The sequence below is a fragment of the Gorilla gorilla genome, chromosome 5 (assembly GCF_029281585.2).
Source record: "Gorilla gorilla gorilla isolate KB3781 chromosome 5, NHGRI_mGorGor1-v2.1_pri, whole genome shotgun sequence".
Lineage (NCBI taxonomy): Eukaryota > Metazoa > Chordata > Mammalia > Primates > Hominidae > Gorilla > Gorilla gorilla.
Genome location: NC_073229.2, coordinates 38418377 through 38441516, shown reverse-complemented (window position 1 = coordinate 38441516; position 23140 = coordinate 38418377). Strand labels below are relative to the sequence as shown.

General features: G+C 40.2%; 1 protein-coding gene across 2 annotated transcripts in view; it reads right to left on the bottom strand.

Annotated features, from left to right (window-relative positions):
- The window catches only part of CDKAL1 (CDKAL1 threonylcarbamoyladenosine tRNA methylthiotransferase), a 695935-nt gene that overhangs the window by 494966 nt on the left and 177829 nt on the right, over positions 1-23140 (bottom strand). For both annotated transcript variants that reach the window (XM_019030135.2, XM_055391283.2), the window contains exon 6: positions 2725-2821. In XM_019030135.2, the coding sequence (XP_018885680.1) occupies positions 2725-2821 (97 nt within the window). The remainder of the gene's footprint in view (positions 1-2724; positions 2822-23140) is intronic.

The following is a 23140-nucleotide window of genomic DNA, read 5'->3' as shown; positions in this document are numbered from 1 at the left end:
GCTACTAGTGGTAACAAAATGGGACTATATGACAGAACAAAACAGCAAAAGAAACTCTCAACAGAGTAAACAGACAATGTACAGAATGGCAGAAAATGTTTGCAAACCACACATCTGACAAAGGTCTAATATCCAGCATCTATAAGGAACATAAACAAATTTACAAGAGAAAAAACAAACAGCCCTATTAAAAAGTGGGCAAAGGACATGAACAGACACTTTTCAAAAGAAGACATACATGCGGCTAACAAGCATATTAAAAAAAGCTCAGTGTCACTGATTGTTAGAGAAATGAAAATCAAAACCTCAATGAGATACTACCTCATGCCAGTCAGAATGGCTATTATCAAAATGTCAAAAAATAACAGATGCTGGCAAGACTGTGGAGAAAAGGGAACACTTACATGCTGTTGGTGGGAGTGTAAATTAGTTCAACCATTATGGAAAGCAGTGTGGCAACTCCTCAGAGAGCTAAAAGCAAAACTACCATTTGACCCAGCAATCTAATTACTGGGTATACACCCAGAGTAATATAAATCATTCTACCACAAAAACACATGCATGTGAATGTTCACTGTAGCACTATTCACAATAGCAAAGACATGGAATCAACCTACAATGACATATCGGATAAAGAAAATATGGTACATATACACTATGGAATACTATGCAACCATTAAAAAAAAACAAAAACAAGAGCATGTCTTTTGTAGGACTATGGATGGAGCTGGAGGCCATTATCCTTAACAAACTAACGCAGGAGCAGAAAACCAAATACCGTACGTTCTCATTTTTAAGTGGGAGCTACATGATGAGAATACATGGACACATTGGGGGTAACACCACACTGGGGCCTATTGGAGGGTAGTGAGTGGGAAGAAGCAGAGGATCAGGAAAAATAACTAATGAGTAAAAGGCTTAGTACCTAGGTGATAAAATAATCTGTACAACAGACGCATGTTTAACCTGTATAACAAACCTGCGCATGTACCCCTGAATTTAAAAGGAAGTTTAAAGAAAATAAATGTTAACCACAGAAAAACAAAGGTGTGGGATTAAATAGAAAAAAAAATGTTTATCTGCCAGTGTCACAGCTTTGTGTCGGCCCTGAAAATTGGACCGACACAAAGCTGTGACATTGGCAAATAAACTCATATTAATAGCACTAAGTGTCCTCCCTTACACCGTATCTGGAGAATCTCCTGTACATCCTAACATATGCTTTTCCCGGCACACAATGGAGTTTTAAAAAATGTTGCCATAATGTATGCAGAGAAGAGCCTTTTGCCATACTAGAGAAATTCTGCTATTCTCTAACGTAATTCCTTGAGATGAAATCTAAGATCAACTCCAAGTTTTTACCACATTCCATCTCTAAAAAAGACTTCCAACTAGTTTCCTATTTCCCTACCACAGCAGGATTATGTTTATAGAGAAAGTTAGTCTGACATGAAAAGATAACTCGGAAGTCCCATGTTCATTTCATTCCTTAAACCAAGAGAAATCAAAATGTAAACAGACAAATGGTGAAAACAAACTAAAGTTACCAAACATTCAGGTTCTGTCTGTTGAAAGTGAGAATGTTTGTTCAAAGATTATTAAATTTGCTAGTGGGGTAAGGACTTCACAGCAGAAAACAAGTTCATTACACTGAGAACATGATACAAGAACCTGTCAGTAGTATATCAAATAAGGAAAAATCTATCATAAAGTTCAAAGCAGATGCCAATTAATTATGTAAACTTCTTCTATGAGCATATGATGTTTTTACACATTTTTTAAAATTAATGTAGCCTTTTTAAACAAACAACATTGCTGAGCTTATCACCTACAGCTTCAGTAGAATGTTGGGAAGGAAGAAGCACCATCATTTGATCAAGAAATATTGACTGAATATCAGCTACTTCAGGGCATTTTTACTCAGTCAAAGAGTAATTGACTACAAAGAACAAGAGAGAGAGAATAGACAGTAGTCTCCTTACTTCACAGAGCTGACTGCCCACGCCCCCCAAAAAAAAGTATGCTGCTAACAGAAATACAACGGGAAGATTTTTTTCAGGCAATCAACAAACACTTATTGAGTGCTTACTATGTGCCAGGTATCACGGGAAAGGCTAGAGAAACATGGTGAGAGTTTTAAAAAAAGATTGAAAAACTATTCTCATGAGGCTAACAATTTAAATAGACAGGTGGGCTTTATTCAAAGAATTATACGACAGGTAACTGCACAGTAAGCAAAGAGAAACTAGAGAGAATAATTATGGTGGACTACACAGAGTAGGCAGAGAAGGCTTCACAGAATGTTGTCATGTTGGAGCTGAGACTTGTGGTGGTAGGTATAAGGGAAGTGGGGCATTTGAAAAAAGGCATTGATGTACTAGGGGGCGAAAAGCAAGTAGCTGAGTGAGGTGGAAAAACTGTAATGGCTTGGAAAGCGATGGTAATAGATAGCCAAAGACCGGGTTATTAAGGGATGTAAATTCCACACTATGGCTTTTTATTGTGTTGCTCTTTCTTAATGAGAGAAACTAACACATGTTTTTGTGCTAAGGTGAAAAAGTTACACAGAAATGACAGTTTCAGGGACAATAAGGAAAATATGTTTAGGACAGCCATAAGTGTAACATAGCTTACAAATAACCTACAAATAGAAAATAAAATGTGGAGCTATTACAGGTGTTAACAATATAAGATTTTCTCTTTTTGCATCAGGTACAAGCTTACCCCAATGATACTCAGTCCCTTAAGGTAGTCCTGGCGAGGTTGGGCTTGAGGAACGCATCCAGCCAGTACGATTTTCTTGTTCTCCTCTTGAGCTTTTCTAAAAGATTGAAGAGAAAACAATGTGAATTCCTTTGCTCATGGGTATACTCTTGGAAACTGTTGTTAGTGCATATTAGTTCTCCAAATAATAACAGGCCTATCTCACATGAAACAAGATTTTCTTACACCTGGTTAAAGAACACATAATAAAACTTCTGTACAATATGTCTATTTATCGCAGCATTAAAGAACACAACAGCAGTCCAATCTGATAATGCCATTCATTACCGTCTCATTATAAAACAAAAAAATGCATTATTTTTTACTTCATTCCCAAGGATATGAATCATTCTTGAAAACTACATTTTCCAGATAGGCAAGCTAACTCTTCAAGTAGGTTACTTATTTTAAATGTTAATGAAAATATGCCTAAAACTTAATAGACTATTTCCTAGTCTTTTGACCAATATAAAAGTAAAATATACTTTAAAAAAATTGAAACAGAGAAGAGTAAATAAAAGGTATAATACCCTACGTGCTAGTAATTCCCCCATCTCCTCAGTCCTGCTCCCTAGAGACATGCTAAAGTTGACTGCATATGCTTACTTCCAGACACAAGACTATCCCTCACATATGCAAGCATATATGGGAAAACAAGCTGGTGCTTTGTACATACAAACATATTTGAAGATTTGAGAAAGTATTTCCGGATTACAGAAACCTAGATGTGAAATCCCCACTCTGTTGTGTAATTATTTCCTTAGTATAAATTCTAAGTAATTGGGTGCAGTGGTTCACACCTGTAATCCCAACACTTTGGGAGGCCAAGGCGGGAGGATCCCTTGAGCCCAGGAGTTTGAAACCAGCCTGGGCAACATCGCGAGACCTTGTCTCTACTAAAAATAAACAAATTAGCCAGGCATGGTGGGGCATGTCTGTAGTCCCAGCTACTCTGGAGGCTGAGCCAGGAGGAGCACTGAAGCCCCAGGAGTTCAAGGTTGTGGTGAGCACCACCAATGATGATGGCGCCACTGTACTCTAGCCTGGGCAACAGAGCAAGACTGTGTATCAAAAACAAACAAACAAACAAACAAAAAAAAAACTAAGAAGTAGAAATGCTGGCTCAAAAGTATACATATATGGCTATTTCTTAAGCATTTCTTTACTCAAGAGGGTGCTAGCAATATGTTTTGATGTGACATTATTCACTCGGGTATGCATATATATAGCAAACATTTATTTTGTGCTAGAAGACAGTAGTGGACAAAGCAGAACTTATATCCTCTCCTAGAAACTACTCAAATCCTTTGCCCATCTTAAAATTAAATTTTCAAGTCTTTAATTCTTTTGCATGTGTACGGGTTTTGGAGTGTGTTTTGATGCTTTGTTCACTTTTATTGCTGAGTCTTTGGGCACTGCGTGTTATGTACCAAATTGGGTCCCTCCTCCCACCACTACAAGCAACCTCTAGTTTTCTGAAACCAACTGAGAAAGGTAAGGGTATTAGCAGCTCAGTTTCTGTAGGTGTGACATTAAACTATACTACTATAAAGTAAAAGGTCTCTAAACCTGGCACACTTCTTTGTCTTTGTCAACTTTTTCAAGAGTACAAATTCAGAACTAGATGCCAACAAAAAATTGGGCTCTTTGTGATAAACAGCCACATCAAAATTTTCTGGGAAGTACAGAGAGAATGATTAAATAAATGAATAGACAGAGTACAAAATGCTATTTTAACGGCACCTGCATTTCATTTCAATAGCTTCTAAGAACACTTTGATATAATTTTTCTTCTTGGAATCTTGAAAAAGCTTGTTAACAAAATAAAAACAAATCTGACTTTGGTAGATTGCATAACACATCCAAGAGAATTATTGCCTGGCTCTGCCACCTGGTTTTACTTTTTATCAGTACCAAGCACATCATTGCATATAAATACTTTTCTTGTATTAAATGTGAAATACCTTATCAAACAAAAAAATCTTTCCATTTTCATTAGCCATGTATACAAAGACGTTAACATCAAGTTTCTTCAAGAACTTTCATTATAACACCTAGAATCACTGCCAAACATCCAAGAGACATTGAGATGACTAATAATTAAATCCAAATTCAAAAAGCCTGCTTCCTAAAATGCTATTCAACTTCTTATTAAGCATATCTAAGACATCATTACACTGAGTGTTTAAGAGAACACGGTAATGAAGAAGACAAGTGCCTTGCACTCAACAAGCTTATGGTTTATAATATTTGAAATATAAAAGAATGTTAAAAACACAGCATTGAGTAAGGTGTCCTTGGTGACAGTGAGATGGATAGCTAACATACCACGAAGTCAAAAAGAATATGCAGAAAGGAAAACACAGGAAAAAGCTTCATGAGGAAATCTAGGAGGATTTTTATTGGCAAGACAGGAGTAGGAAAAATGGAGATGGAGGCAGAGAAAGCTCAGGGCAGTTGTTAGAGCATGAACAAAGACAAGGAGGAGGAAAGTATTTCATTATATTAATAGAAATAATTTCTGTATATGGGAGAATGAGAGGGCTTATACTGTAGAAAGAATCTTAAGAGGGTTGAGAGTCTCTAATTTTGTGGGCAATATGGAAATCTCTTAAGTTTTGGTGGCAGAGTGGAACTTTGAGAACATAACACTGGTGACATAGTGTAAAATGTCAATACATTTGACATTGACATTCCCCTTCTGTTTGCCCTAAATAGAAGGGGAAAAGAAGCCAGGAGGTGAGGAAATTAATTTAATACCCTAGGCAAAAGGATCAGAGAACCAGAACGCATGTGGAGGAATTTTTTTTTTTTTTTGAGGCAGAGTCTTGCTCTGTGGCCCAGGCTGGAGTGCAATGGTGCTGTCTTGGCTCACTGCAAGTTCTGCCTCCTGGGTTCCTGCCATTCTCCTGCCTCAGCCTCCCGAGTAGCTGGGACTACAGGCGCCCGCCACCACGCCCGGCTAATTTTTTTTGTATTTTTAGTAGAGATGGGGTTTCACCGTGTTAGCCAGGATGGTCTCAATCTCCTGACCTCGTGATCTGCCTGCCTCGGCCTCCCAAAGTGCTGGGATTACAGGCGTGAGCCACCGCCCCCGGCCGGAAGATTTTTAAAAAGATGATGATTATTACAGAAATGGAGATTAGTTCTCTTGCTAGAATATACTTGAAAAATACCAAAGGAGGAATCAAAGATAATGCCAAAGTTTTAGTCTAAAGTAGGGGTCAGCAAACTTTTCTATAAAGGGCCCAAAAGTCAATACTTTCAGCTTTGCTGGTCATAAGGTCTCTGTTGCAACTTCTTAAACTCTGCCACCTTAGTGCAAAAGCAGCCATAGACAATACTTACATGAATGGGCATCTAACATTAATAAAACTTTATTTACAAAAACAGGCAGCAGGCCATAGATTGCTAATAGTTTGCTAATCCACAGCTTAAGAAAACAGAGAGAAAAAAAAAAAAAGAAATAGTTGTTCCACTGGTTGTCAGAGCTGAGCACTGGGATAGAAGGTAATAAATTAACATAGGACACACTGAATCTGAGATTCTAGCAATGCCCATCAAATCTCTGAAATGCAAGTTGTCTGGCTGAGAATAAGTGAGGATAGATTTCAAAGTGATAGTTGATGACAGCGGATGCAGCAGTGTCAAAGTGTGAGAGAATCCAATTGAATATAAAACATTACAGTTTTATAGAGGTGTACAAACATTTCTATAGGATCAAAAATAATAGGTGAAAACAAAGAACCAATGATACTATGACAATAAAAACTGTGGTTAGCACTTACATAGCACTTAATCAGGGTAATAGCCATTATGTAATTAGTCATGCAGAATACTTGAAAACAGTACAGCCAATATATAACAACTCAGGGACAATGTTCTCGTGACATGAAATAGGTGAAAGCTTATTTTAAGGGAATAAGAACACCAAAAAATTAAAAGAAAAATTGAGGTGCATGATTAAGTAATTCACACACTATACCATTGATATGGTTTGGCTGTGTCCCCACCCAAATCTCATCTTGAATTGTAGTTCCCATAATACCCACATATCACGGGAGGAGCCCAGTGGGAGGTAACTGAATCATAGGAGTCGTTTCCCTCATGCTATTCTCATGATAGTAAGTTCTCATGAGATCTGATGGTTTATAAGGGGCTTTCCCATTTGCTCAGCTCTCATTCTTCCTCCTGCTCCCCTGTAAAGAGGTGCCTTCTGCCATGATTGTAAGTTTCCTGAGGCTTTCCCAGCCATGCAGAACTGAGTCAATTAAACCTCTTTTTTTATAAATTACCCAGTCTCAGGTATGTCTTTATTTGTAGCGTGAGAATGAACTAATACACCCATGTAACAAATCTGCACATGTACCCACTGAATCTAAAATAAAAGTTGAAATTAGTTTTTTAAAAAAAGAGAAGGTCGGGTGCAGTGGCTCACGCCTGAAATCCCAGCACTTTGGGAGGCCAAGGCTGGTGGGTTGCCTAAGGTCAGGAGTTCGAGACCAGTCTGGCCAACGTGGTGAAACCCATCTCTACTAAAAATACAAAAAAATTAGCTGGTCATGGTGGCATGCACCTGTAATCCCAGCCACTCAGGAGGCTGAGGCAGGGAATTGCTTGAACCAGGGAGGTGGAGGTTGCAGTGAGCCAAGATCACACCACTGCACTCCAGCTCAGGCAACAGAGTGAGACTCCATCTCAAAAAAAAAAAAAAAAAAAAGAAGAGGTGCAGCAACTTGCCCCTTTAATCCCAGCTCTTTGGGAGGCCTAGGCAGGTGTATAGCTTGAGCCCAGGAAGGCGTTTGAGACCAGCCTGGGCAATGATGTGGAATTACACTGGCTTTGGGGAAAAAATTATTTCATTATTTTTTTAAATTTGGCTTTAAAATTCTAAGGCAGACCAGAACTATAATCTAAGCCGAAATCATAGCTGTCATGGAATATTAACACCATACTTTACAAATCACCAAATAAAGTAGCAAAGTTTTAATGCAAATTCACACAGTATTTTTGTTCTCAACAGTACCTTCTTACAGCTTGTTCTTTTTGTCTGGTTAGCTTTGTTCAGGTTAATAAAAGCCTAAAAAAAATTTCCTTTAAAAATGTACCCAGCACAGACATATTTTTAAAAGCTTTTATCCTGCAAAATATGAATGGTGATAAGAATAATACCTGAAGAAAATTTAAAATAGTATTAATTTCCATGTCTTCATTTCAGATAGCCTTGAAATGCTAATATAAAAACAATATAAATTTAATATAATGGGTCATTTTTTTCTTGAAACATATTTCTAAATAAAGAGAGGTACCCTTTTCTAGAGCATTAACTTGAGTAATATAGAAAACATAAAGAAGCTTTTCCCTCTTGTCTTCCAAAAACCCTCTTGTCTTCCAAGAAACAATTTGTATAAAATCTTTTTCTTTCTTTCTTTTTTTTTTTTTTTCAAGACAGAGTCTCGCTCTGATGCCCAGGTTGGAGTGCAGTGGCATAATCTCAGCTCCCTGCAACCTCTATCTCCCAGGTTCAATTGATTCTCCTGCCTCAGCCTCCTGAGTAGTTGGCACTACAGGCATGCACCACCACACCTGGCAAATTTTTGTATTTTTAGTAGAGACGGGGTTTCACCATGTTGGCCAGCCTGGTCTCAAACTCCTGACCTCAAGGGATCCACCCACCTCAGCCTCCCAAAGTGCTGGGATTACAGGCATGAGCCACCGTGTCCGGCCTGTACAAAATCTTAAAATTCATAGTATAATAAAAAATACTTAAAGATGACAAAATATCATTCCCTTAATTCACAGATGAGAAGATTAAGATTTAAGAAGATGCAATTACTGAGGCCTAAAGTCCCACAGTTTCCATAGTTAGTGCTGGAGCTGGCAGGAGCACCCAAGATCTCCAGATTCCATGAATATCATATTTCAAAAACCTTATTGCATTCAACAATCAGAACTCAGCTGTGTTGGCCAATCAAAACGAAGCAAGTTTCAATCCTTCATTTGCACAAATGGACCTGATTGGAAACCTGGGTGGGAACTTTTGTTATTCAACTCAAGCCTCCTCGTCATTCTCTAGAATGCACCTTTGTTTTACACTAAAGGCTGCAAATAGCCGGGTGTCATGGTGCACTGGAATAAAGTCTGTTTCCTCCAAATCCCTTTTTCAGAGAACTTTTGTTCACAAGCATTTCATGTTTTCATTCTACAATTTGTTCATGTATCACATGCCAGACACAAGGAAAAATAAAGATACAAAGATAGTCACTGATCTAAAGTTCACAGTTTAGAGCGAGAAGGAAGAAATATGCTTTAGAAGCCAAGTTTTCATGTAAAAGGGAAGAATGGAAGAACAGAGATGTGGAGGTGGCAAGGACAGCTGCAAGTAGCTGTGGGACAGTCATCACGCACCTTTATCAAGAGACCCAAGGATACCAATGTTACGCAGGAGAAGTGGTTTTCCCTGAAAGCATGACTCCATCACCCTGACTCCCACTGAGGTCCCTGAGGGACAAGGTCAGGGGCACTGGGGCGGCTGGGCAGCTGAGACTAGGAGTCCTCCCCAACCTACAGTGCAACCTGTTACTGTGTTTCCATCTGCTTTACAAGGGCAACAAGGGTCTGTGAAAGATTAGTTTAAATGTTTTGTAGCTTTATTTTAAGGGGAAGAAATGAGGATACGTATACAGCCTTCTGTGAAGAGGTTAAGGGTCTTTAAAAACTTGGTTCATTATAGAAAGAGAAATTCAATGAGACACATACAAAAAGTTTAAAAAAGAAACTACATGGGAAAAATGATGGGCGGAAAAGTAAACGATGGAGAAAAGTCAAAGATGGTACCTGCAGAAATTAGAAAATGGTGACTGTGGTGCTCGCACAATGAGTAATGAATGAGAAGTACAGTAAAAATAAAACACGCATCAGAGGGGCTTAACTAGCCTTATGGCTCCAAAGTGAACCAAGTGCAGACAATGGGAATGATTCCTTAGACTTGTAAGAAGATACTTGTCAGCCAGGCGTAGTGGCTCACGCCTGTAATCCTAGCACTTTGGGAGGCAGAGGCGGGCAGATCACTTGAGGTCAGGAATTTGAGACCAGCCTGGCCAACATGATGAAACCTGATCTCTACTAAAAATACCAAAAAAAAAAAAAAAAAATTAGCCAGGTGTCATGGTGCACAGCTGCAATCCCAGCTACTCAGAAGGCTGAGGCAGGAGAATCGCTTGAACCCCGGAGGCAGAGGTTGCACTGAGCAAAATGGTGCCACTGCACTCCAGCCTGGGTGACAGAGCGAGACCCTGTCTCAACAACAAAAAAAAAAAAAAAAGAAGAAGAAAGAAAGAAAAGAAAAAGAAAAAAAGAAAAGGAAAAGGAGATGGTTCTCATAGCCAGGCAAGATGGTACACACCTGTAGTCCCAGGTACTCAGGAGGCTGAGGTGCAAGGAGAGTTTGAGCCCAGAAGGTCGAGGTTGCAGTGAGCTTAGACTGTGCCACTACACTCCAGCCTGGGGAGCAGAGCAAGACTCCATCTCAAAAAAATTTTTTTAATTAAAAAATAATGTTTAAAAAAAGAGAGAAGATGATGCTTCTGAGTCCTACCAGGCTGGCTGTTACAGGTCATCCTCCCTGGAAATCTTTCACCAGATGTCCTGGCAGCAAGGTAAGGGGAGAGATCTTGTCATCCTGGGAGGCTGGCTGCTGTTGGCTATGGTCTGATGGGGCTCCATGACAAACTGAATGGATGAGACTGGTTACTTATGAGTTCTGGGCCTGGGCCCATTTAACTCTAGGTAAACCTAAAAAATCAAATTCCTGAACCTGCCAAACTGAACCTTTCATACCTGAAAATTACTGTCAATGCCTATTTATGTCACCTGATAGACAGCTTGTCTCTATGACACATGTTTCCACTTCTCTACAACTGAAACTCCAATCCTTCAAGATAATGAAGCATATATACTACCTAGCTTCTCAGGCTAGTGACTTAAAAGCTGTATCTAAAGTACTAAAGGCCGTAAGTTTGTTCTTTGATTTAAAAATTCAGCATCAAGTCATTTGTGCAAGTTAATCTCAGTCAACAGCAAGTCCATCCTTCCAGTTCTTCCCATAACTCTTAGAATTACTCTTAACTTCTCTCACACTCAATCCATCAGCAAATCCCACTCAGAAATATACCACATTTCAACATACCTCAGAAATACGTCCAGGTTTAAGCCACTTATCACCATCCCCACAGCTACCACCATGGTCTAAGCCAGTAACACTTTTTCCCTGCTGCCTTCCATCTTCATTCCCTTAGACTTTGGTCTCAACACAGCAGTGGTCGTTTTAAAACAGAAGCCAGAACATGGTACTCTTCTCCTGAAAATCGTTTCATATATCATCATCTCACAAGGACTAATAGTTCACAAGAATGGCCTACGAAGCTCTAACTACCTGGGCAGTCCTCCCTTCTGCGTTCCTTCCCTTATCTTCTCCTACTCTTTCCTCATTCACTCTGTTTCAGCCACAGAGGCCTTCTGAGTGTTCCTGAAAAAAAGTCATGCATGCACTTGACATTAAGCCGTGGCACTTGCTGTTTCTCCACTGATACATTCTTGGTCCAGATGTCCACATGGCTCACTTTCCTTCATCTGCCTCAACTTTGCTCACATCACCCTCTCATCTGTTTAAAACTCTTATACTCCACAGCAACACCACTGGCTGCTTCCCTGCTTTATTTCTCCTTCTCTCTCTCTCTTTTTTTTTTTTGAGACGGAGTCTTGCTTCTTAGCCCCAGCTGGAGTGCAGTGGTGTGATCTCAGCTCACTGCAACCTCCACCTCCCGTGTTCAAGCAATTCCCTGCCTCAGCCTCCCGAGTAGCTGGGATTACAGGCACGTGCCACCACACCCAGCTAATTTTTGTATTTTTAGTAGAGACGGGGTTTTACCATGTTGGCCAGGCTGGTCTCGAACTCCTGACATCAAGTGATCTGCCCGCCTCGGCCTCCCAAAGTGCTGGGATTACAGACATGAGCCACCACACCTGGCCTATTTCTTTTTCACAGTACTTCTCACCTGTTCCTCTACCATGTAATCTCTTTCTTTCTTTCTTTCTTTCTTTCTTTTTCTTTCATTCTTTCCTTCCTTCTTTCTTTTCTTTCTTTCTTCTTCCTTTCTTCCTTTTTTTTCGGGTCTGGCTCCATCTATCTTTCTTTCTTTCTTTCTTTCTTTCTTTCTTTCTTTCTTTCTTTTCGGGTCTGGCTTCTTTCTTTCTTTTCTTTTCTTTTCTTTCTTTCTTTTTTTTTCAGGGTGTGGCTCCATCTCAGCTCACTGAAACCTCCACCTCCCAGGTTCAAGTGATTCTCCTGCCTAGCCTCCCAAGTAGCTAGGACTACAGGCACACGCCACCATGCCCCAGATACTTTTTGATTTTTTTTTTTTTGTTTTTTAGACACAGGGTTTTGCCCAGCCTGGTCTCAAACTCCTGAGCTCAAGTGATCTGCCCATCTCGGCATCCCAAAGTGCTGGGATTACAGGCATGAGCCACTGTGCCAGGCCAATGTAATTTTCTTATTTAACCTTTTAATAGTCTGTCTCCAACCACCTCCTTCCTCCAGAGCATGAATGTCATAAAGGTGGGGATTTTTGTGTATTTTAGTCCACAAGCATGCTACCGGACTTAGAATATGCCTGGCACATTGTAGCAGCAAAAAGGAAACAGGAGAGAACTAAAAGTACAACCATGAGGAGTAGCTAACATGAATCACGGCATAGGCACAAAAAGGAACCTTACGGTCATTTGAGAAGCAGGGTAGTAAAATGGTTAGCACCCAGACTTAAGCCAGGCTGCCTGGGTTCTAACACTGGCTCTGCTATTTACTAACTATATAACCATAGGGGAATTACTTAACCTCTCTCTGCTTCAGCGTCTTCACCTGTAATAGAATTTCCTACCTCATGAGGTTGTCGTGAGGGTTAAATGTTAATATGTGAAAGCACTTTAAAAGTGCTGCCATGCAGTAAGTACTTTATAAACTGAGAATTATAGAGATCTACAAGTGCTGACAAGGAAATGTGTCCACAATATATGGTTACACGAAAGTAGCAAGTTATAGAACAGGATGTAAACTATGTCCAATTTTTATAAAGAAGGTACATGCATAGAAAAACCTGTGAAAGAAAATACTCCGAATTGTAAATAACTACCTTTGTTGGATAAGACATTAAGAAAAAAAAGAAGAAACTCTCAAAGCCTGACACCAAAACAGACCAAGAGGAAAGAGTTCCCCAGCAGCTGTGGGAAGGCTGCATCCTGACAAGCTCCTTAGAAGGCATCATCCCAAGATTAAGACTAATCTAAGAGGACAGATGTCATAAAGAGTACCTCCCTAACTACCTGCCTAACTTGCTTTATGTAACCTCAAAGAGTTCCCCAACATTAGGGGAGTTTCTCTTGGATAGGAAGGTTGCCTGTTTCAATGGATTTTACCCAACTGGTCAATATTTTCTACAATATCCCTGATAAGTGATCATGTGGCTTCTGCTTCATTTCATCAGATGTAGGGAGTTCATTACTTTAAAACTTCCTGTTTAATCACAAATGCCATATGTTATTATCATAAAACTTTAATTCATATACCTTTCACCTATTCGTCCAAATTTGCCCTTTTAATGTCAAAAAACTGAACTACATCCCAAATCATTTTTGGTCAAAAGAAATAAAAGAAAAGAAAAAAGAGTAATCATTCTAATAAAAATGTTTCCACAACATGTTTACCTTTCTTATTATAGAGAATATAGCGAATCTAAGTGACTTTGTAAGGTGACTGCCTCAGATAATCGGAGTACATGTAGAATTTCAAATTTTTAAAAGACATCAAAAGCTTTCTAGCCCTGTCATTTCGTTTTATGAAAGAGGAAACTGAGGACCAGAAAGATTAAATGGCTTGTCCAAGGTCAAAGTAAAGACAGTGTCATTACTGGAAATCATCTATCACTGCCCTTTGCTTCAATATAATAATGCCCTAAGCTAGGGGTTACCAAGCTCCATCAAGCTGTGTGGCCCCATAATAAGTAATCTCAGTAAGCCATACGTATTCACTCTTCTCTTTCTTTTGTGGGTGTCACCTATTACTTCTCAATATGTCAATTTCTAACTTATCTACTCAATCTACCATCACCATTTCTAACTGCTATGTAATGAATCCATAAAAATTTCTGGAGTAAACGATGAAAATCAACAACTTCCTTTTATATATGATTTTTGAAATTCATTAATGAATATTTATTTTGTGCCTATCATGCATACAATATAAGCTTAGATACCTGTCAGACACCAAGAGGAATTTTTGCTTCAAAGAACACACATGAAGTTGGAAAGACCACCCTCCATTGAAATATACAAATTATACAGAAATACACATGAACACTTAAATAAAAGGTTAGGACATTATTTGTACATTAATAAACACAAATAATTTCACAGACCAGTGGCCACTAGACATTTTATGAAGGCATTCACCAGTGAAAACAAAAGCAAAGAACAGAAAAGCTCTCATGTACCCCAAATACATGCAACTACATATAAAATATATACATGCAGTACTACAGTACTATATTGCACACACTATAAAACATGCCTTGAAATTAGTATCTTTTAAAGTGAAAAACAGCAAAAGAAAATTAATGTTCTGAGTTCAAATAGGACAGAACTCATTGCAGGTCCAAATACGGCCCTTATAAAGTCTGGTGTAGTATTATCAGTCACCTCAAAACTCATTTCCTCATGGAAGGGGACAAGAATACACCATCCAAAAATATGCCACTATAGCATAAGAACTATTTTCAGCTGAAAGCATTTAAGAAAAAGCAGACACAGAAAAAAATCTCCCTGTCCTTCCCCATCTTACTAAAAACAGCACCTAAAGTTCCATTTGTAAAGGTGTCTCCCTCTCCAGTATCAGGAAGAGAACTACTCTGAAGACAACTCTTGGCACCTGAAAAGACTCTCGTTTGCATTTTTAAAAACCTTACAAATGACCCTTATTTACTGTATCCTTTTTAGTCCCTTTCCCACAACTTACCCCCCTCAAGAAGCCCCAAACCTTTTCTTCTTTGCCTAACAAGACTCTTCTCTGTATTTCATTCCCTTTGTTAATATGGTATATAAGCCCCAAATTCTAACTGTGTCCTTAAGTCACATTCATTTGTTAAATCCTGTATATCCACATGTAGTTATATGTATTTTTTTATTCCTGTTAATCTGTCCTTTATCATTTTGATTCATAGACCCCAGCTACTGAGCCTAAGAGGGTAGTGGAAGAGCTTTTTTTCCTCCTGTGACCTGCAAGATCAAAATGATGCCCCTTAATCAACTAAGACAGACCCTAAGGTTAAGGAAACAGTTACCTGTGGGTCAAGGGTTCAGGGCCTGGCTGGCATGGCATTTTTCTAAATTCCTATGGCTACAAGAGTAACCACCCTCTTGTTTAACTCCTTAACAATAGGAGCTATCAGGCAAATTTTCAGAACTGATTTACAACCCAGGCCACTTGATTAGACAGATGATGGGCCTTATAAACATTCTTTTCTGATAAGCTACTGGAGACCAGAAACCAGTTTCAGCAGCTTATAGGGGCTGCACAAAGTCTTTGTGTGCTTTTGTTCGCCTTTTGATATAAATAGTGAAATTCCATCTCATTTTAATGCTAAAACCCCACCACAAAGTGAATATGGGGTATATGTTACATAAATGTTTACTCATTGTGCTTGTACTCAGCTCTCCTCATAAATATGTAGCTTTTCCCCCAAACCTGCTGAATATATATGACTCCATTGTGTAATACAGAACTGGTGAGGCATAAAACCCAGTCTGTCCTTTTCCCCTTCAAAGAGAGAGCACCTTCAGTCTATACTGGAGACTTCCTCTTCCCAGCTTACAAACCGGTATCACCAATAAAAGTTCTCCTTTCTACTGTTTAGCCATCCTGGGAGTCTTTGGGATGACACTTCCCTGTAACACGAAATTTAAGGTTCAATGGTATTTTTGTATTGTCAACAAAAAGAGTAAAACTCTAAAATATTTAAAGAAGTTTATAATGCACTCAATATGAGTGACCATGGCTCCAGGCACAGTCTCAAGAGGTCCTGAGAACATCTGCCCAAGGTCGCTTGGTTACAGTTTGATTGTATATGTTTTAGGGAAACAAAAGGCATCAGTCAGTACATGTGAGGTATATATTGGATTGGTGCAGAAAAGTAGGATATATGGAGAACAGGTGGGGGGAGGGTCACACAGGTCATAGCTGGATTCCAAGATTTTCTGATTGGCAATTGGTCAAAAGAGTTATTATCTAAGACCTGGAATCAATAGAACTGTCTGGGGGGTTGTGGAGACCAACGTTATCCTGTAGATGAGGTCTTATAGGTGGCCACCCTTAGAGACAAATAAATGGCAAATGTCTCCTATCCAAACCTTTAAAAGGTGATAGACTCTCAGATGCAAATACTCCCCCCTACAAAAGATGGCTTTGCAGGGCCATTTTAAGATATGGAAGAAAAAAAAACGCATTTTAGGGTAAAATATTTTGATTTTTCTTATCTGTTATGTGATATTATGCCAGAGTCAGGTTGAAAAGTAAGGCATATTATATAGGGTTAAATAAAACCCACCTGATGAAATTTATATGGTTTGTAGGGTGTGACACCCTAGATCCCTTAGATAAGAATTTGGGCAAGAGAGAAAAAAGGTTAGAGTTTAGTCCTCAGTGTAACTTTTTCTTTCTTTTTTTTTTTTAGACAGAGTTTCACTCTTGTTGCCCAGGCTGCAGCACAATGGCGTGATCTCAGCTGACCGCAACCTCGGTCTCCCAGATTCAAGTGATTCTCCTGCCTCAGCCTCCCGCAGAGCTGGGATTACAGGCATGTGCCACCACGCCCGGCTAATTTTGTATTTTTAGTAGAGACAGGGTTTCTCCATGTTGGTCAGGCTGGTCTTGAACTCCTGACCTCAGGTGATCTGCCTGCCTCAGCCTCCCACAGTGCTGGGATTACAGGCATGAGCCACCATGCCCAGCTAGTCTTCAGTGTAACATTAAGAACCAAAGGAAAGTCAGATGAGTGAGGCTTACGGAAGTCAGACCACTGCATATACGCCTCACTGCATTCAAAACTCACCTTGCACAGCACGCAGCATCTGAATCAATTATTTCCTTCTTGTTAAGCAAGGTAAAGCGCTCCATTCTTAAAGGGATTAACAAAAGTAACCTCAAGTATATGGCATATATTCTATATTCCTATTATGAAGAATAGCCTCTCGTAAAATGAAAAAACAAATCTATAATTAGTTCACCTCCCCTAAGATCAATATCCTGATACTCTACTCACAGCAACACTGTAGAAGTTAGTATCTTTCAACAAGGGGAGAAAGAGAGAAAAGAAAAAGGCGGGGGTGGGGAGGAAACTCAAGAATATATCAGTATATCAGAAGACCTTAATAAAGTGACACTGAGAAGAGAAGCCCTGATCAGCTGTTACATTTAGTGAATTCACCATCCAATTTGCAAATCTCATTGCACTTTACCCTAATTATCACATTCGCCAAGAATGACTAAAATTAAATGAGGACATGCATCTATATTTTGGGGTAGGGAAGGAAGAAATTTACATTCTGGTTCCTACTAAAAATTTAATTAAAGGGATAAGGTTTATGAGATACTTATATTTTCTAGCTTAGTGTTAAAAAGTCCTGAAGGAAAATGCATACTTGGGCTTATTTCTAGCTCCATCTACCTGAATGCTATGTGAGCTGTAGTACTATGAGATCCCAATCTGGTTTCAGGTAGAAGACACAGCCAAATGAATTTGTTTGTTTGTTTGTTTGTTTGTTTGTTTGAGGCAGGGTCTCACTGTGTCAGACAGGCTGGAATGCAGGGTCATGATCTTGGCTCACTGCAACCTCTGCCCCCCAGGCTCAGCCTTCTGAGTAGCTGGGACTACAGGCACGCACCTCCACTCTCAGCTTTTTTTTTCTTTTTTAAGTAGAGACGGGTTTCACCATGTTGCCTACACTGTTCTGGATCTCCTAAACTCAAGCCATCTGTCCTCCTTGGCCTCCCAAAGTGCTGGGATTACAGGTATAAGCCACTGTACCTGGTCTCAAATTTAGAATTGGCCATGTAATCAGAATTAAACTTTGTTTTAACCTCATAAAAGGTTATCAAACAAAATTTTACAAAGTCTTTTTACATCTTTATCAAAGTCCCTTTTCAAAAAGAAAAGGTATTAATGTAAAAGCTACTCCCTTGCAGGGAGAAACAAAAATGCCCTTTGTTATTCAAAATAATACAAAAGTGGCTGGAGGTGGTGGTTCATGCCTGTAATCCCAGCACTTTGGGAGGCCAAGGCGGGCAGATCACTTGAGGTCAGGAGTTCGAGACCAGCCTGGCCAACATGGTGAAACACCATCTCTACCAAAAAATACAAAAAAAAAGTATCCAGGTGTGGTGGCACATGCTTGTACTCCCAGCTACTCGGGAGGCTGAGGTGGGAAAATCACCTTAAACCCAGTAGGCGGAGGTTACACTGAGCCAAGATCATACCACTGCACTCCAGCCTGAGCGACAGAGTAAGACCCTGTCTCAAAAACAACAGCAAAAAAAGTGGCAAAGCAAGAGCCACTTGAGTCCTGGGAAAGATAAGAATCTGGAACGGTGTCTCCTTAGCAAATTTACATAGTCACAAAATTCCCCAACCTCTGAACAGAGGCAAAAGAAGAAATGAACTTCCTTCAAAGCTACCTCAACTGGGCTTCAGCAAGTTGTAATTCTGCATAATCAAAAAGTTCCACTAAAGGGGCAAGAGGCAGAGACTAACAGTACTTTAGGACACTTAAAAAAACTCATTTTTCTTTCTGTTCCAATAGCACTCCTATAAACATGGTGAACATTCCTAAAAACCATCAAACTTTCTGTAACGAGTGTGGCAAGCACCAACCCTACAAAATGACACAGTGCAAGAAGAGCAAGTAATGCAGGATTTTTGTCGGCCCCTTTGCCGGACTCCCAGCAGGGGCGCCCCCTCTACTCGGCCTGCCACACTCAACCCCTTGTGGAGGGAACACATGAGCGAGCAAGTGCAGGACCTGGCCAGTTGCTCCAGATGCCGACACAGGAGCAAGCTCCATGCAGGGCCCACGGCCAGACCAGGCATGTCGCCTCAAGGGGAACACAGCTGCACCCAGGTGAGGATGCCCATGACCCCGAAGCCCCAGAGGGGGTGATACAGCGCTCCTTTAGTTCTGCCATCCGCAGACAGCAGTGTGTTAGCAGCTCAGCTGGCCCTCGAGGTGGCATCCAGGTGAGGGTGCCCACGACCCTGAAGCCCCAGAGTAGGTGTTACAGTGCTCCTTTAGTTCCACTGTCCACGGACAGTGGTGGGTTAACAGCTCAGTTGGCCCCTTGCCTCATCACATGGGGCAGCTGCCCTCCACTGGAAAGGGCAAAGGGCTTGTGTGGCAGCCTTTCTGGGTACCTGCAGTTGATGGGTCCCAAGCTCTTGTCCAGCATCCAAGAAGAATGAGGTCACATGGATAGCTGAAGGATGGTGAAGATGGAAAATTTTATTGAGCAATGAAAACAGCTCTCAGCAGAAAGGGGAGGTGGAGAGGGGATGGGAAGCGCAGGTCATCTTCCCCAAAGTCAGGTTGTCTCTACCCCGACATCAGGCTGGCTGTCTGTCTGTCTGTCTCTCTCTCCTCTCTCTCCCAACTGAGTCTGGGGTCTTTATAGGCACAGGATGGGGGCAGGGCAGCCCATAGGTAGTTTTGGAAAAGGCAACATTCAATTGGTAAAAAGGCATTAATCAGAGGGAACCAATCAGAAGAGAGTGGGCAAACAGGAACAGAAGTTCTCACTTTGGGCTGCGGGTTTCAGGCTGTTTTTTTGTTTTTGTTTTTGATGGTGAGGTTTCACCAGGGACCGGCCCCTGTCTGTCTACAATTTCTCTGCCTCCTGCCTCTACTACAAGGATTCTATGTATGCCCAGGGTAAGCAGCATTATGACAGGAAGCAGAGTGGCTATGGTGGGCATACTAAACCCATTTTCTGGAATTCTGTAAAAAGGCTACTGCCAAAAAGAAGACTGTGATGAGGCTTCAGTGCTTTGAGCCCAGTTGCAAATCTAAGAGAATGCTGCCTATTAAGAGAAGCAAGCATTTTGAACCGGGAGGAGAAAAGAAGAGAAAGAGCCAAATTAACTAGTTCTAAGCATCATCTTTTATTATGAAGAAAATAAAATCTTGAGGGAAGGTTCAGGGGGAAAAAAAACAAACCCTCATTTTTAACATACTTGTCTTGAACTATTTCAGAACATATTATGGTCCCAAATTATCCGTGTTGTTTTCACAGCAAATGAAAGCTGGCCTTCACAATTAAAGATGGAAAAATGATAATTTGAGTCCCCTGCCTTCACAGGAGTTGGCTTCCAGAGTAACCTGCAAGTAAGTTGAGGCCACAAGTATGGCTCTCAATATAAAAGTAGTTCTACATAAAATAACAAAATTGGGCCAGGCATGGTGGCTCATGCCTGTAATCCCAGCACTTTGGGAGGCCAAGGGGGGAGGATCATGAGGTCAGTAGTTTGAGACCAGTCTGGCCAAAATAGTGAAATCCCATCTCTACTAAAAATGCAAAAATTAGCCAGGTATGGTGGCACACACCTGTAGTCCCAGCTACTTGGGAGGCTGAGGCAGGAGAATTGTTTGAACCCAGGAGGCGGAGGTTGCAGTGAGCTGATACCATGGCATTGCACTCTAGCCTGGGTGACAGAGTGAGACTCTGTCTCAAAAAAAAAAAAAAAAAAATACAGAAGTTGGTCAGGGTGCAGAGAAAAAGGAATGCTTGGTGGGAACGTAAACTAGTACAGACACTATGGAAAATAGTATGGAGATTGCTCAAAAAACTAAAAATAAGATTACCATTTGTCCAGCAATCCCACTACTGGGTATCTACCCAAAGGAAAAGAAATCAACATATTAAAGGGCTACCTGCACTTACATATTTATTGTAGCACTAATTATAATAGCAAAGATATAGAATCAACCTAAGTGTCCATCAATGGATAAAGAAAATGTGGTATACATACCTAACGGAATACTATTTGGCCATAAAAAGAATGAAATAATGTCATTTGCCTTGGAACCAACCCAAATGTCCATCAATGATAGACTGGATTTAAAAAACGTGGCACATAAAAACCATGGAATACTATGCAGCCATAAAAAAGGATGAGTTCATGTCCTTTGTAGGGACACGGATGAAGCTGCAAACCATCATTCTTAGCAAACTATCTCAAGGACAGAAAACCAAACACCACATGTTCTCACTTACAGGTGGGAATTGAACAATGAGAACACTTGGACACAGGGTGGGGAACATCACACACCGGGGCCTGTTGTGGGGTAGGGGGAGGGGGGCGGGATAGCATTAGGAGATATACCTAATGTAAATGACCAGTTAACGGGTGCAGCATACCAACATGGCACACGTATACATATGTAACAAACCTGCACGTTGTGCACATGTACCCTAGAACTTAAAGTATAATAAAAATAAATAAATACATAAAAAGAAAAAAAAAGAAATAATGTCATTTGCAGCAATATGGATGGAACTAGAGGTCATTATCTCAAGTGAAATAAGGCAGGCACAAAAAGACAAATATCACATATCCTCACTTACATGTGGGAGTTAAAAAATGTGATCACACAGAAGTAGAGAATAGAGGCCAGTGCAGGGGCTCACGCCTGAAATCTAGCACTTTGGGAGGCAGAGGTGGGCAGATCACTTGAGGTCAGGAGTTTGAGACCAGCCTGGCCAACATGGTGAAACCCTGTCTCTACTAAAAATACAAAAATTAGCCAGGCCTGGTGGCGTATGCCTGTAATCATAGGGAGGCTGAGGCAGGAGAATTGCTTGAGCCCAGGAGGTAGAGGTTGCCGTGAGCCGAGATCACACCACTGCACTCTAGCCTGGGCTACAAAAAAGAAGTAGAGAGTCAAGAAAGACAGATAACAGAGGCTGGGAAGTGTGACTGGGGAGAAGGAATGATGAAGAAAGGTGGCTTAAAGGGTAAGAACACAGAAGGAATAAATTCAGTATTTGATAGCAGAGTAGGAAGGCTACAGTTAACAAACATGTGCTGTACGTGGGTGGTGGACACCCTAAACACTCTGACTTGTTTACTATGCATTACACACATGTAACTAAATTTCTCATGCACCCCACAAATTTGTACAAATTTTTTTTTAAAGAAAAAGGTAGACAAACAAAAAATGCCTATATATGGGCCTGTATCCATTAGCATTGCAACCAGGAAAGCAGAACCGTGCCACCAAATGACGTAAAGCCACCACAGGGCCCAAAACCACATCAAAAAGACCAGTAACTTCCCTACGCCATAAGGAAGCCAATCCCATGAGGAAGCCAATCCTCAGAGAACCATGATCTTGTCACCTTTGAATATGCAATCACCAAAATCCAGACTACGGAAAGGCTACAGGTCAAAAGGCCCAGATTCTTCAACAGGTAAACTGTAAGGAATAGAAAGAAATGGAGGGGAGCCTGTAGATTAAGAAAGATTTAAAATACGTACCAGGCTTTTTTAAATGAGCAAGATTTAACTTTATTATCTAAGCACAAGCAGGGGAAAAAGCCATAAGGAAACATAAAGAAGTGGGCATTATAAAAGTCAGGAGAGTGGTTACTTGTTGAGGTAGAGGGAGATCTGTGAGTTTCATGGGGAACATAAAAGGGTTTTCCAGAGTGGCTGGCAATGTTTCATTTCTTGAGCTAGTGGTAAGAGCTACAGGGTATCTTACTTAATTCGCTAAACTATGCATTTCTGTGTGGTTTTTAAATTTTTTATTGTATTTTACAATAGAGGTTAAACATAAAATATTTTAATTAAAAATACTCTAAAATTAAATAACTTGAGATTTCCCAGCACTCAAAAAGGAGAAGAGAAATAAAACCACGGTAGCTGTCTCTAAAGTCTTTTCAACCTTCCTATGTATCTCAGAACCCACATGAAAGTGGTTTTAACCCATGGCATATAAATACGATGTCACAGTTAGCTGGAAAAATTCCTATGTACACTTGTATTAGTAGAAACAAAACTGTATTTGGTCCTCTGACCATCCTTATCAGAAGTAACTAGGATGACACTAAAAAGACCAAATAATTCAGAATTATTATTAAAGAGCTTTCAAAGAGAGCACAACTCAAAGAACCTGTTTGTTTTCTATATTTTGTGGTAATGAGTTAAAACCATTGAGAAGACTGAGGCAAATTAAATGCACAAAGGTACACAGAACTCATCTGCCCATCCTCCTCCTCTAC